The sequence below is a fragment of the Bombina bombina genome, chromosome 1 (assembly GCF_027579735.1).
Source record: "Bombina bombina isolate aBomBom1 chromosome 1, aBomBom1.pri, whole genome shotgun sequence".
Taxonomy (NCBI): domain Eukaryota; kingdom Metazoa; phylum Chordata; class Amphibia; order Anura; family Bombinatoridae; genus Bombina; species Bombina bombina.
In genome coordinates, this window is record NC_069499.1 from 390,090,375 (window position 1) to 390,107,252 (window position 16,878).

At 38.0% G+C, this 16,878-nt stretch overlaps 1 protein-coding gene across 4 annotated transcripts in view; it reads right to left on the bottom strand.

Moving 5' to 3' along the window:
- ORC4 (origin recognition complex subunit 4) overlaps positions 1-16,878 on the bottom strand; it is a 348,821-nt gene that overhangs the window by 229,112 nt on the left and 102,831 nt on the right. For 3 of the 4 annotated variants that reach the window (XM_053698278.1, XM_053698279.1, XM_053698280.1), the window contains one exon: positions 13,365-13,450. The exons of the other annotated variant lie outside the window; for it this stretch is intronic. In XM_053698278.1, coding sequence (XP_053554253.1) covers positions 13,365-13,450 — 86 coding nt within the window. The remainder of the gene's footprint in view (positions 1-13,364; positions 13,451-16,878) is intronic. 4 annotated transcript variants of the gene reach the window in all.

Here is a 16,878-nt window from a genome sequence, read left to right on the forward strand (position 1 = left end):
ACATACATACACACACACACACACACACATATATACATATATATATATACACACATACACATATATATATATATATATATATATATACACACACATATATATATATATATATATATATATACACACACATATATATATATATATATATATATATATATATACACACACACACACACACACACATATATACATACACACATACATATATATATATATATCTCAATCAAATAAAACATGGGGGTTTGGTTAAGCACACCTTACAAAAACATATTATAAACAAAATGCTTCCACACAGGTGGATAGAATCCAGCAGGAAATGGACCGAGTAAATATGTTTAAAAGTCTCTTTATTTTGTATCCATAAAAAGTATGCTGTGGTTAATCACAGAGAATAATATTACAATATCACAGCCACAAGCGTGTCAGCCTAGCAGCTTAAGGTCTAATACTCCAACATGTTTCGTGCTGTTACAGCACTTCGTTAGGGATAGTAAAGGGTTAACTGTTCACCCGTTAAATACAAGTATGGTACAATCAAAAACATGAATTTTAGTTTAAACCAATTGAAATACACAATCGGGACTCGTCACAAGTTCTTCAAAAGGTAATACCTCATTTGCATGTTCCGATCAGACCAGGCGTAGCAACAGGTGAACAGTATAAGACAAGATTATTTGTATGCAAGCATTAAAATACAAAAAATAGACCTTAAGTTTGCATTGATCATAGCAAAGAATGGATTAGTTCAGTGACATAGTAAAAACAAGATAGCATAAGTTAAATTATAAACATTCAAAAGACATTCCATTGTTTCTTATGCTATCTTGTTTTTACTATGTCACTGAACTAATCCATTCTTTACTATGATCAATGCAAACTTAAGGTCTATTTTTTGTATTTTAAATATATTTATTTTTTATTAAGTTATATGCATGAAATACAACAAAGCATTTTTCCAACAATAGAGGTTAGCAAGTTGCAATTACACAGTGCTTAGGCCATAGAGGTACAAAGAAAACCTCCCATGCACCTGAATTCAAGCAACCAGTCCATGTGAGTTTTAGTCTATTCATCTGGGCTAATGTCTTTGGCAAACCGAGAAAATATAACTCCATTAGTTAGCTTATCTTTGTTTGCTTATGCTCTTGAGTGCAGGACTGTTACATAAGGGTGTTACATCAATCAGGGTGCATATGACAAGACCTCTATTTAACAAAACCACTACGCATCAATACTAAACTTCACTTGGAACAAAAGAAAAAGGGAAAACAAAAAACAAAAAGAACAAAACAAAAATAAAGACATCAACATAAAAGGTTACGTTATTAAAAGGAGTGACTCATGTGCTCGGGTGTCAGAGAAGTTGCTACCCTATAGCTATGTTAGAGCTTTTTGGGAAGTAATGTGTTCCTGCTATAAGAAGCTATTATATAGCATACATGGCTGAGACCCTTCATGTCAATCCTACTTGGGCTTATATTTATATGACTCCCACAAAAGTAGCATGTCTTCAAAAAAGGCTAAACCTCCTATTTGGAGATAATGAAATCTTTCTAACACTATATCTGAGTTGACCAATTTCTCCCAGTCACCAATAGTAGGAATTTTGGTAGTTTTCCAACATCTGGGTATCATTTGTCTTGCCGTGTTTAACATAATATAAAACAGCTGTTTGCAAATTTTGCATGTTATGGGAGGATTATTGTGGAGAAGTGCTAATTCTATGCTCGGGTTGATTTGTGTGTGTAAGACTGCATTAATTTCTTGAAAAATTGCTGACCAAAAATTTATGATAGGTTCACAGTCCCACCAGATATGTGTCATGTCCTGGTAGGCAGCAACCCCTCCAACAGGCGTCTGAACTCCCTCTAAAAATGCGCTTCATTTTGGCTGGGGTCATGTACCACCGCATACAGACTTTAATATTTGTCTCTTTTGCTCTTGCTGAATGAGCTGAATGCGATAGATTCTCAAATCTTAACTGCCAATCTTTAGTGAGTGTAGTCGTTTCTAGTTCTTTATCCCACCCTGCAGTGTATGAAGGCAGGTTCGGAAATCTATTCTCCAATACCATCTTGTATAGCGTAGAAATCGATCTGAGACCCTTTAAATCACTCAAGCATGCTGGCTCGAATTTTGTCAAAGGTCGCATAAAGTCTGCTTTACTTTTATGTGTGAGTAGAAAATGTCTCGCCTGATGGTGATTAAACCAGGAGGCAAAAAAGGGTATTGATAATGAGTCAATTTGTTGTTTGGATTTTACCTTGTTGTTTTCTAATTAAGTGTGAATCTGTACTGGGGAAATTTGGGTGGCATACATACCCTTCTCCTGTGCAAGTCCTGGAGGAAACTCTGCATTAAGTAATAAGTTTGTAAGTGGGGAATATTTTGAAGAGATTTTTGGGTACGCCTTAAGAACATGTAGCCAGTCTCTCCAGGTCTCATTTGACATGGAGGACTGGGAGACAGTGGGATTCCCCAGTGCCTGAATATTCCAGCATTTGTTTCTTAAGTGAATTGTGTCTGCCATATTTGTTTCTATTTGTACCCACCCCTTAGATTTATCTCCCTCATAACCGCACCACTCCAGGACACGCTGAAGAGAGATCGCAAGTTTATATGAGTTAAGGTGTGGGACCCCCAGACCGCCTTGCTCAGGAACTTTATAAATCGTGCTTTTATTGATACGTGGTGGTCTACGTCTCCAAATATAATCATTCAATATTTTTTGCAAGATATCTACTTCCCTGGAGATGTGCTGGACCGGAACGGTCTGTAGGATATACAATGCTTTAGGTAGTAGTACCATCTTAGCTGCTTGGATTCTACCCAACCACGTAACATTCTTTAGAAGCCAGGAAGAGGTTAGGGATTGAAACTCATTAATTAGTTCCCCATAGTTGTGTTTGCGTGTTGATTGACTGTTTGGAATCAGAAAGACTCCCAGGTATTTAAGACGGTTGGTTTGTACTTTTAAGGGGCAGAGTGCTCTGATGTCCTCTAGCGTCTGTTGGGGGATCTTAATCGGTAAGAATTCCGATTTTGTCATGTTAACCAAAAAATTAGATACCCTGCCAAAAGAGGAAAGTTCAGTCATTGCATGTGTGATAGATCCAAGTGGGTCAGTTATCGTCAGTAGGAGGTCGTCTGCGTAAATTGCCATTTTATGTTGTCTAGTGCCTGCTATAATTCCCTTAATGTGCGGATTCTCTCTAATTCTAATTGCGAGTGGTTCAAGTGATAAAATAAATAACAATGGGGATAAAGGGCAGCCCTGTCTCGACCCGTTTCTGATTTCAAAGGGCTCAGAGAGCGTCCCATTCACTCTCACCTGTGCTGTTAGATTAGAGTATAGGGCCATAATTCTTTGGATAAATTGGTCTGGGAAATTAAATCTACTAAGAGTCGCTCGTATATAGGTCCAGTCAAGTCTGTCGAATGTTTTTTCGGCGTCAGTGGAGAGGAAAAGGGCTGGTATGTTAGTTGTGGAAACAAGGTCTATGAGATTAAGTACTTTCACAGTGTTGTCTTTCGCCTCTCTATTAGGTACGAAGCCTGCCTGATCTTGATGGATTAGTTCTGTGAGGAATTGATTTATGCGAGAGGCCAAAATTTTTGCATAAAGTTTCAAGTCTGTGTTGAGCAGGGATATTGGTCTAAAGTTGGCGGGGACATAAGGCACCCTGCCCGGTTTTTCTAATACTGAGATATGTGCTTGTAACATGGTGTCAGGGAATTCATGACCTTCTGCTATGTGATTGAATAAAGAGGTTAAATGCGGGGCAAGATATTTTGAAAAGGTTTTATAATACAGGCCCGAGAAACCATCCGGGCCCGGTACTTTGCTAGCTTTCAGGGTACGTATAGCATCTAATACTTCTTTAATGGTAAAGGGTTGGTTCAGGGTCTCTCCTTGCTCGCTGCTCAGTTGTGGTATTTGAATACTAGAAAGGTATTGGTGGCATGTGTGACTATGAGTGGTGTCTTCCCTATCTGGGAATAAGTTGTAAAGTTTATGATAAAAAGATTTAAAAACTTCAGCTATTTTATGAGTGTCTTCTGACCGTTTTCCTGACTCATTTTTAATTGAGTGTATATATGTTTTTTGTTGTCTATGTTTTAAAGCTCTTGCTAGCCATTTCCCTGCCTTGTTGCCCTCCCTATAAAATGTCTGTTGGAAGGACAATAATTGTCTTTGAGCATCTATCTGGAGGAAATTAATTGTGCACGCTTTGAGTTAAGGTTATCCAAAACAAGGTTGTTGTCAGGGGACTGCTTATGCAGGTAGTCTAAATCTGCAATTTCTTTAGCCAAAGTGGTACATTCTTCTCTCCTCTTTCTCGTTATATATGCTTTAAGTTTAATGAGTTCGCCCCTAATTGTACTCGTGTGCCTCCCAAATTGTTGTTAAGGGTATATCTGGTGTTTTGTTAATTGTGAAATATGATTTAATGTGTTTAGCTAGTCTCTTTACTTGTTGTTTCCCCTTGAGGAGTGACTCGTCTAATCTCCACTGATACTGTCTGAGCGGAGCTGAGGGCCAAGCTATTTCACATAATGCCAGCGAATGGTCTGACCAAGTGGTATGTCTGATCTCAGCTGTTTTTAGATATGAAAGAGTTAAGTGATCTACGAAAATGTAATCCAATCTAGAATAGCAACTATTGGGAATCGAGAAGAATGTGAAGTCTTTTTTTTGGGGATTGAAGCATCTCCATGAGTCATGTACCCCAAGCAATTTAAAATTTTTCCAGATGCTTTGCAAATTTGGAATTTTTTGTCTGGTTGTGGGGTTAGAGCAGTTGATCTGGGGGTCTAACGGGACATTAAGGTCGCCTGCTATGATCAAGGAACCTTTAGTCTGAGCTAAAATCGAGTTGGTGGTTGCATTAATAAATTTGCTCTGGCGTCTATTGGGTGCATATAAGTTCACCAATGTGATGGGCTTGCCAAAAAGAAGACCCGTTACACATAAGTACCTGCCCTCTTTGTCCTGTTCTACATGTATTTTGCTAAAGGCAAGTGACTTATGAATCAATATGCTGACACCATTAATTTTCTTGGCTGGGTGAGAGCTGTGAAAGTGCTGTGGGTAGTTAGACGAAAATAATTTGGGTATTTGTTTAGTTTTAAAGTGTGTCTCCTGTAGCATGAGGATCTGGCCCCCTTTCTTATGAAGATCCAAAAGTGCCATCCTACGCTTATTCGGGCAATTTAGCCCCTTTGTATTTTGAGATATAATTGTGAAAACCTGTGACGTGTTTCTATTCATTGTACCTACATTTGTACTGTATGACTATGTTTAGATAATGCCCTCACATACTTCCCTCTGAAACACTCCGAGCACACCCGGTTATGCACATACATCATTGTAGTAACCTTAAAAAAAGAAAAAATTATAAAAAAGTAAGTAACCAAACATTTTACCCCTTTCCTAGTCGAAAGGGTACAATACATTATCTTAACTATAGGAGAGAATATCTCCCAACTGGCTGAGAGTAAAAAGTTGTACTGCTATCCCATTTTAACAGGGAAAAGAAAAAATTAAAATAAAATAAACAATTCTGAATTAAATACTAAACTGAGTTAAACCAACCTATCGGCCTCTGAAACAAAGAAAAAGGATTAACAATGAACCTGTGAGACATTTCTATTAGCATAACATATTGTTAGCAAGTAAGAGTCTCTAGTCTCTCAAATTCCTATTTGTAACATTACCAAGACTGCCTATGCAGCATAGATTGTCTCTTATCACAAGAAAGTCTTTCACATAAATTTCCTAGAAAAGAAGAACATGTATGGTAGCATGACAATATTACTGTAAAACCAAACATAGATAAAAGGATACAACTTAACTCGCTCAGGGACCGTCTTTCTCCTGCAGGCTATTTTGGGTGCCCGTGTTCAATCTGCGTGTTCTTCTCTGCTGTACCTGCTGCCACTCCCGCCTCTGAGGTAGCGGGTTATTACTAAGTCCCGGTTTGAGTTGATTTTGTACATCTTCTCCCTCCTCTATTACAGGAGGAGTAACATCTAGGGCTTTGCAGATCTGCTTAACGTCTCCTGGTGCAGTGCATATGAATCTCTTTCCTTGCCAGGGGATAATTAACTGAAAAGGGAATCCCCATCTGTATGGGATATTTAGTTTCCTGAGAAGCATAGTAAAAGGTTTGAGTTCTTTTCTTTTGAGAAGGGTCCTCTGCGATAAATCTGTATAAAATTGAAGATCAGCATTTTCGTACTTGACAGGTTGTTTTTCACGAGCCAGCTTCATAAGCTCTTCTTTGACCTGATAGTTTGTTATTCGTACAATTATGTCCCTGGGTGGTTGTGTATCTAGTGGTTTAGGGCGGAGTGCCCTATGGGCTCTATCTATCTCAATCTTTATTGGGGATTCTGTTTGTTTCAGAGAGTTAAAGAGATCTTGTAAGTATTGCTCTAGGCCCGATGGTGGTATAGATTCGGGGACACCTCTAATTCTGATATTTTGCCTTCTACTTCTATTTTCAGCATCATCAATTTTTTCTTCCAGTCCCAGTATGACTTCATTCTGTTTGTGAATGGTGGTGTGTAGAGCAGATATTGCCGTAGTGTGAGTATCTTGGGTAGTTTCCACTGCCTCCACTCTGTGCCCTATTTCAGACATTTCTTTCTATAGGTCGTTGATTTCCTCTTTGATACATTGCTTAACTTGCAGAACTAAAGCAGAGAAATCTTTTTTCGAAGGGAGTGACTCAAATAAAGCTTTAGGCACTGTGATGGTGTGTCTGTCATAGTTTCAGAGTCAGAGTATGAATATGCTCATTGGGATTTAAACTTGTAGATTTGGCCTCTACCGATTTAAAAAAATTGTTAACTGAGGGAGTAATCTGACTTCTTTGTTTTTGTATAGCCCCTTTTTTATTAATTTTTTTAGGAGACATGTTTGCCTTGTTCAATGTCCGAGTCTGTATTTTATAGTCGCCCTTTACACAGGTTAATATCTGGTGGTGACCCAGCACATTAATGAGTTGTACAGTAAAGCTTGCCTCAAGCAAAAGCACCTTGATCTGGTGTTCACAGAGCTATGTTACTTATTGTGGCTTAGGAGCTGCGATATAGGTCACTGCCAAACGTATATTTCTTGTGATTTAAGCCCAATGACGGGGCATTGCACAGTAAACAAATAATATGTATGCTTAAAATCCCTTACAAACTTTATGCTATGGCATGGGCCTCTTCTCCAGCAGATTATGAATCAGGTTAAAAGCCTTACCCCTTGTGCTGTATACAGTGTCGCAAGTGATTTCAAAGCATAAATGTGTAGGCACAGATGATTATTCCTTCCAGCCAAAAACATATAACAAGGACATATAGAGCCCTGTGAAATCGGTCATATTAGGCTTGAGCCGAGCATTTTGCCTTAAGTGCTGCTTCACATAATACCTTTCTGACACATAGGTAGTTCTTAGCTATTGCAGGTCTTTAGGCTGATCATATAAGTCTCTCAGTTACTGATCTGAATCACCCATGTTTCAAAAATCCACGTGCAGCTAGGATGTAATCTCTCTCATTGAATAATGAGCCTCTGCTACGCAGTGCTTAAAACCTCTAAACAATTGCGGTCTCTGAACTCAGACTCATGTTATGTTTGCTAGCCGACAGTTTTTATTTTAGGCAGTGTCCTATATTCTCACATTACCTCTCCCTCGGCTACCGCTGTATATATGAGCCGCGTCTGTGGTTTGCATGAAGTTCCGGTGCGTGTAGGCCCATCCAGCCACGCACCGTGTCTGTAGTTGTAGACAGGTTACCGAGCGCACCCCCGCCTCACATCCGATAGCCCGCTCTTCACTTGGGCTATGCAACACCTCAGGGCTAAGTTATTCTCCCGGTTATGGCGAATTGACACTTCTCAGCCAGACAGGGCACAGGAGCCGTTTCAAGCCGCGGCCATTTCCTTGGCTGGCTAGCTCCGCCCCATCCTATTTTTTGTATTTTAATGCTTGCATACAAATAATCTTGTCTTATACTGTTCACCTGTTGCTACGCCTGGTCTGATCGGAACATGCAAATGAGGTATTACCTTTTAAAGAACTTGTGACGAGTCCCGATTGTGTATTTCAATTGGGTTAAACTAAAATGCATGTTTTTGATAGGACCATACTTGTATTTAAGGGGTGAACAGTTAACCCTTTACTATCCCTGACGAAGTGCTGTAACAGCACGAAACATGTTGGAGTATTAGACCTTAAGATGCTTGGCTGACATGCTTGTGGCTGTGATATTGTAATATTATTCTCTGTGATTACCACAGCATACGGATACAAAATAAAAAGACTTTTAAACATATTTACTCGGTCCATTTCCTGCTGGATTCTATCCACCTGTGTGGAAGCATTTTGTTCATTTTATTCCTGAGTGGTTTGTCCTGGCACAACACCGCTTCCAGAAACTTTGAAACACTCTCTAACTGGATGCACAATTTGTGGGAGTGCTGCCAAAATGACCAGAGTAAATACAAACAAACGACAAAGTATTAGCGCACATCCAAAATGAAACCACACTTATTTTGATATAAAGTCTGCAAAAATGCCTGTTTAAAACTATACTCTTAAATAATATTGGGATCTTAGTCATACAATATGGCCATATTCTGCTCAGCCAGTCACCACTTACAAGGTGTCCCAAAATAGACTGGTCCTAACACTATAAATTTTAATCTTACTGGGCTGAATCCTTTGATTCTAATATAGAATTCCAACTCTGTGGTTCTATATAGTGTTAGGACCAGTCTATTTTGGGACACCTTGTAAGATCCCAATATTATTTAAGAGTATAGAGTTTTAGACAGGCATTTTTGCAGACTTTATATCAAAATAAGTGTGGTTTCATTTTGGATGTGCGCTAATACTGTGGCTTGAATTGAATCGTATTTTTTCTGACTCTTTTCCTTTTAGATCTAATGTCATAATGTACGGCCGCTTTATCGATGATATAATAATCATTTGGGATAAAATTGTGGGACATACAGTGGATATGTTTATAAACTTTATGAATGATAATGACTATAATCTGACATTCACTGCTAACACTAATACAACTAGCATTGATTTTTTGGACTTATGTATTGAAAGTAGAAGTGACACAATCATAACATCCACTTACCGAAAACCCTTGGCACGTAACACTATACTACGAGCTGATTCATGTTACCTTTCTCACTTAAAGAAAGGCATACCAAAAGCCCAGTATCTACGACTAAGACGCAACTGTACAGAATTGACAAAATATCATACACAAGCAGAGGAACTGACCTCCAGATTAGTTGAAAGGGGGCTATCATAAGCACTCATTAAAACAAACAGAATTACAGGTGGCAAGAATGAACAGACAGGACTTATTTACCACTAAAAGTAACATCAAGACCAGTGCATTTACCCAAACTGACACTCATAAGAACATGTTGTTTATCACTCAGTTTAGTAAACAATATCAACAAATTTGTAGAATTGTGAAGAAAAACTTAACCATCCTTAAGGGTGATGAGACACTAACAGAAATCCTCACACAGGGAGTCAGATGTGTAGCTAGAAAAGCCCCAACATTGGGTGATATTACAAGAAGGAATTTTGCGGGTAAGCTCCCCCCCCCCCCCCAATACCAACTGGTTGAGCCCTAGAACTGGTTGCTTCAAGTGTGGCCATGTCCCCTGCAAAGGATGTACTTGTATAACAGTGACAAATAACTTTTCCTCTAACATCACTAAACAATCCTTCCATATAAAAGGATAGAACCCCTCATTTTCCACTTCTTGAATAGAGTTTGAACACTGCCGATTTGCATTCTCAATTCCTTGGATATCATTTTATATCCCTTTCCTGTTTTATACAGTTCAACTACCTTTTCCCGCAGATCCTGGCAATTCTTTTGCTTTCCCCATGACTCAGAATCCAGAAACGTCAGTGCAACACTGGATGAAAGATGCAAGGGTCTGTCAGGAGTCAAGAAACTCATTGACCTTTTATACACACACACACACACATTACAAGCAAACAGATCACAGGTGAGGATGGTTACCTTTATTAGCCATTCAAACCCCATTTGTATCAACTTGTGTGCATGTTATCAGGGCAAAATCACCAGGGTATGTAAACTTTTGATCAGGGTCATTTGGGTAGTTTCTGTTGTCATTATGATTTAAAAAAAAGAAAAAAAAAAAGAAAAAAAAAAAAAAAAAAAAAAAAAGGAGTAAAAACAGTTGAATATATATATATATATATATATATATATATATATATATATATATATATATACACACATATACACATATACATACATATTATACAGAGTTAATTTTCATTTAGATAATTGAATCATAATATTAATAAGAAAAAATGGGGTTACCAAGCTTAAAGCTTATATTAGGCTGCAGTTTGCTATTCATACTTTATGTGACCAAGTTTTCAGTCTTGACGTGATAGAGTAGACTACTTTACTGATAGGCTTATCCTGATTCCATGCTTGTATATTGAGTTGTTAGTGATTCTCGGTTTAATACTTTTATTTTATGTTGGACACTAGCGTTTTTCCAACATGCACTGCACTTTATGCTAAATTATAGTCTTGAAAACTCTTCTGGGGTGTATAAAACCACAGAAAAACAAGCAAGCACAATCTCCTAGGAATCTCCTGAAGGGGACAAAAGCCGAAGCCCCTCCTACCCCTATATTCAATATGGAATTAATATGCTGCTTAGCTGGCAAAGGAATTGTGCAACTCAGGGGACCAGGATTCCTATCCCTCCTACCCCTGCACAAGTGACTATACAAAGCAGAGTCTAGACTTAGGGTAGCGACACCCAGACTCACCAGCCGTGAGGCAAAGGATATGTGCAACTCAGGGAACCAGAATACCTTTCCCTCCTACCCCTGCAAATATACAAAGCAGAGTCCAAACTTAGGGTAGCGATACCCAGACTCACCAGTCATAAGGAGTACCGAACCTTCAGGGGAACATCAAAGAACAGCTGTATCTGATTAAACGGTGGGGAAACTTACTACCACCATTCCAATTTCAGCTTCTTCCCCTCTGTCAATAACGTTTTCCAATCCAGCAGAGTGTCAGTGCAGATCCCAGCATTAGGACGTCACCGGCATTAGAGGTTTTGATGGGCTCTTGGCTCAGGAGACGTAGATGCAGGGAAAATAACGGAACCCCAGTGCTCCGGAGTTAATACAAAAAAGAGAAAATCCACAGCAATCCACTCAGATCCATTAAAGGTAAAAAAACTTTATTTCCAAAAACTTAAAAATAACAGACATCAAAGTAGAGAGTTACCATGGTCTGAATAGTCTGACCAGTTTCAATCACTAGACCTTATTCAGACTAAAATACACACAGCTGAAGTGGTCATTATATATACAGTTAAAAACATTCCCATTGGTTAATGTGAAATGAGCCATGGTTAAACCCTTATTAAACAATGACTAAAAGTGAAAAAATATTGAAATACGTATGTACAAAAGCTTGACATAAATCATATTAACAGAAAATGCAACTAACAACTGTTAATATAATCTATGTCAAATGTTTTGTATATACTTATTTCAATATTTTTTCCACTTATAGTCATCAATGTTTAATAATGGGTTAACCATAACTCATTACACAAAAAACAATGGGAATGTTTTTAATGACAACTTCAGCTGTGTTTTTTTAGTCTAAGAGTATGGTCTAGTGACCAAAACCGGTCAGACTATTCAGACCATGATAACCCTCTACTTTGGGGTCTTATTTTTGAAAATATTTTTTTTTACCTTTAACGGATCAAAGTGGATTGCTGTGGATGTTCTCTTTTAGGCTAAAGAGTAGTCTCCTTTTTTTCAGCATACCCACTGCTATTCCAAATGCCTTATATGTTCAGGAGGTCCAAAAGTGGCCTCATGAGAAGTTCGGAAGGTTACGAATATTGTTGGCATACAAATACAATTTTTCTTGGATTTGTACCTATATCCTGTCATACGTTTTGTTTATCATTTGTGTTGTATCCCCTGATGTATGTATTACATATTAATATTTCTTTGTTTTATATATTGTCTATATGCCTCAAGATAAACCTCAATAAAAATATACAGTAGATTGACACATTCTCTGCATGTAAAAGTTTATCATGACAACTATTACAAACCACAGCTGGAGATATAATCTCCACAAGTTTACAACAAATGTACTTAGCTTTGGTAGAACTGTTATCAGGCAGCAGGGTTCCAACAGTGATTTCTGAGACAGGATCAGATTGAGACATCTTGCAAATGTAAGAGAAAAAACAATATATAAAGCAAAATTATCAATTTCCTGATATGGCAGTTTCAGTAATGGGAAAAAATGCAAATAGCATAGCCCTCTGATAGAGAAAAAAGGCAAGAGGCATATAGGAATGGGGTTTTAAATAATGAAAATATTTGGCGCCAAGTATGACGCACAATAAACAGAAAAAATTTCTTTGGCACTAACAACATCCGGAAATGACACACTAGCATCATTGAAGACCCTGTGAAAGGACTCGGCGTCGACTAAGATGCCGGAAATGACAAATTTGAACTTAACTTTGCGCCAAAAAATCTCGCACCAAAAATGACGCAATATACTTTGGCATTTTGCACCCTCGCGAGCCGAATTCTGCCCACAAATTTAAAATGACAATTGAAAAAATTACTATACCCCAGGTAAGAAATACATTTTTCCTAAAAAATGCATTTCCCAGATATGAAACTGACAGTCTGCAAAAGGAGATATACTGAAACCGGAATCATGGCAAATATACAATACATATATTTATATAAATACATAAAGTGCCAAACCATAGCTGAGTGTGTCTTAAGTAATGAAAACATACTTACCAAAAGACACCCATCCACATATAGCAGATAACCGTTTCAGTACTGGTTTGGCTATCAGTAGAGGTAATGGAATATGAAAGTATATCATCGATCTGAAAAGGGAGGTAGGAGATGAATCTCTACGACCGATAATAGAGAACCTATGAAATAGATCTATCGTGAGGAAAACCATTGCATTCAATAGGTGATACTCCCTCTACATCCCTCTGACATTCACTGTACTCTGAGAGGAATCGGGCTTCAAAATGCTGAGAAGCGCATATCAACGTAGAAATCTTAGCACAAACTTACTTCACCACCTCCATAGGAGGCAAAGTTTTTAAAACTGAATTGTGGGTGTGGTAAAGGGTGTATTTATAGGCATTTTGAGGTTTGGGAAACTTTGCCCCTCCTGGTAGGATTGTATATCCCATACGCCACTAGCTCATGGACTCTTGCCAATTACATGAAAGAAACAATACATGCAATGAACTGAATACTTACAAAAACTCTTTCTCCAACCACATTTTCCAACTGTAATTGTCTCGTAATTTCTTTCAGGGCAATCTTATCGTTTGTTTGTAACAGGCCTAAAATGAAAATGGCGTAAGATCACACAATTACTGGATATATAACGTGTATCCATGTAGGAGCCTCCTTTAACATTTATAAGTTAGTTTTAACTAAAAAACAGTCACAAAAACCCGGACTTTCTAAATTTCTATTTTGTAAACTGCTTGGAATGTATTGCTCATATACATGCAATCAACAATTATCTTAAAGGAACAGTAAACACGTTGAGATTTTTATATATGTTTAGTTAGCGTAGTAATACAACAGTATACTTTAATTTATTTTGCTCTGCTTTCATGCAATTTAGCTCTGAAAAGCGATTTTCGAATTCTCAGAGCTGGAAATGCAGACTTCTCATCGCTAACTCTGTAGCATAGCTTTGTCTAATTGGCTTTAGCAGTAAACTACAAAAAACAAATACTCTTTATAATGACGACAACCATGGCTAGCCTTGTTGGCTATTGAAATCAATTGCAGCAAACAAGATTTTAATTTGCTATAAAATGTTTACATTTGGATCAGGTCATTCTTTTCTTTTGTAACAATGTTATACATTAGCAAGAGCACTAAATGGCAGCACTTTTTCCTGTCATGTAGTGCTGCAGAAATGTACACACTACCTATCTAGATATCTATTCAACAAAGAATAACATGAGAACAAAGCAAATTTAATAATAGAAGTAAAGTGGAAACTTTTTTATAAATTATATTCTCCATCTGCAAAATGAAAGAAAAAAACTGTTTTTCATGTCCCTTTAAGGAAAAACAAACACCAGGCAGCTATGTGGCCTGTCAGCCAGTTAAGTGCCACCTGAGGCTAGCCAGTGGTTAACAGTGAACTCTAGGTCTAGCCTTACGTGCGACTCCTCTCCTGCACTGACACACAGGAATCTCAGCTGCTGCTATCTGTGCATCAACTATAACCAGTACTTTGCTTCTTTCTCTTTCCTGCTATTACCAAGGACAAAACCCAAGTCCATATGAGATGTGATATGATAGTAACGTTCAAGTATATTAAGGAGCTTAGTACAGCTGAGGCTGGTAATTCGTGGAATAAACTTCCATTAGAGGTGGTAATGAAAAAAAAAAAAACACTGTGGGGAACTTCAAGAATGACTGGGTAAAGTATAGGGCTATCCTACAAACTAGAGACGTTTATAAATTTAGAAATGTGCAGACTTGTTGGGCCTATGGTTCTAATCTGCTGTCAAAATCTAACACCTAGATTTAGAGTTTTGCGGCCAAAGGGGTGCGTTAGCTACGTCTGTTTTTTTTCTAGCGCTGCTTCTAAACAACACTGGTATTTAGAGTTCTCTGAAGGGCTGCGTTAGGCTCCAAAAAGGGAGCGTACAGGCATATTTACCGCCACTTCAACTCTCAATACCAGCGTTGCTTACGGTAGCGGCTAGCGGGAAAAACGTGCTCGTGCACGATTCCCCCATAGGAAACAATGGGGGGCAGTTTGGGCTGGAAAAAAACCTAACACCTGCAAAAAAGCAGCGTTAAGCTCCTAACGCAGCCCCATTGTTTCCTATGGGGAAGCAGTTTCTAAGCCTCCATCTAACATGAACCCCGAGTCTAAACACCCCTAACCTTACACTTATTAACCCCTAATCTGCCACCCCCGCTAGCGCTGACACCTGCATTATACTATTAACCCCTAATCTGCCGCTCCGTACACCGCCGCAACCTACATTATCCCTATGTACCCCTAATCTGCTGCCCCTAACACCGCCGACCCCTATATTATATTTATTAATCCCTAATCTGCCCCCCCCAACGTCGCCGCCACCTAACTACATTTATTAACCCCTAATCTGCTGACCGGAGCTCGCCGCTACTCTAATAAATGTATTAACCCCTAAACCGCCTCACTCCAGCCTTGAAAACCCTATAATAAATAGTATTAACCCCTAATCTGCCCTCCCTAACATCACCGACACCTAACTTCAAGTATTAACCCCTAATCTGCCGACCGGACCTCGCCGCTACTATAATAAATGTATTAACCCCTAAAGCTAAGTCTAACCCTAACACCCCCCTAAGTTAAATATAATTTTATTCTAACTAAATAAATTAAATATTATCAACTAAAGTATTCCTATTTAAAACTAAATACTTACCTGTAAAATAAACCCTAATATAGCTACAATATAACGAATAATTATATTGTAGCTATTTTAGGATTTATATTTATTTTACAGGCAACTTTGTATTTATTTTAACTAGGTACAATAGCTATTAAATAGTTATTTACTATTTAATAGCTACCTAGTTAAAATAATTACAAAATTACCTGTAAAATAAATCCTAACCTAAGTTACAATTAAACCTAACACTACACTATCAATAAATAAATTAAATCAATTAACTACAAGTACCTACAATTAAATAAACTAAACTACAAAAAAACCAACACTAAATTACAAAAAATAAAAAAAGTTTACAAGAATTTTAAGCCAATTACACCTACTCTAAGCCCCCTAATAAAATAACAAAGCCCCCCAAAATAAAAAAAGTCCCTACCCTAATCTAAATTAAAAAGGTTAACAGCTCTATTACCTTACCAGCCCTTAAAAGGGCTTTTTGCGGGGAATGCGCCAAAGAAATCGGCTCTTTTGCCTGTAAAAAAACACACAATACCACCCCCCAACATTACAACCCACCACCCACATACCCCTACTCTAATCCAAACACCCCTTAAATAAACCTAACACTACCCCCCTAAAGATCTCCCTACCTTGAGTCGTCTTCACCCAGCCGAGCACCAATGGACCAAAAGGAGACATCCGGAGCGGCAGAAGTCTTCATCCTATCCGGGCAGAAGAGGACATCCGGACCGGTAGACATCTTCATCCAAGCAGCATCTTCTATCTTCATCCATCCGGAGCGGAGCCATCTTCTTCCAGCCGACGCGGATCCATCCTCTTCTACCGACGCCTACTCGCGGAATGAAGGTTCCTTTAAATGGCGTCCCTCGAATCCTTTAGGGATTTTGTTCAGCTTTTTTGAATCAAAAACATATTATATATTAATGCACATATTGTGGGAGTGCTGCCAAAATGACCAGAGTAAATACAAACAAACGACAAAGTATTAGCGCACATCCAAAATGAAACCACACTTATTTTGATATAAAGTCTGCAAAAATGCCTGTTTAAAACTCTATACTCTTAAATAATATTGGGATCTTAGTCACTGTAATGTCAAAGATACTATGTTGTAGTATGCAATAATATAAATGAATCACAACTGCTGAGATTATAGGATTTGTAGCAAGGTTCAAACTAGATAATAACATGGATTACTAAAAGAAGTATTGTCAGAATCCGAGTGTAAACTTTGCAATTTGTTATATGGTTAAATAGCATTAGATATTTCTATAGCTGTATCGAGTAAATAAATACTGGAGGAACAACAGAAAAACCGTGTCTATAACCATAGG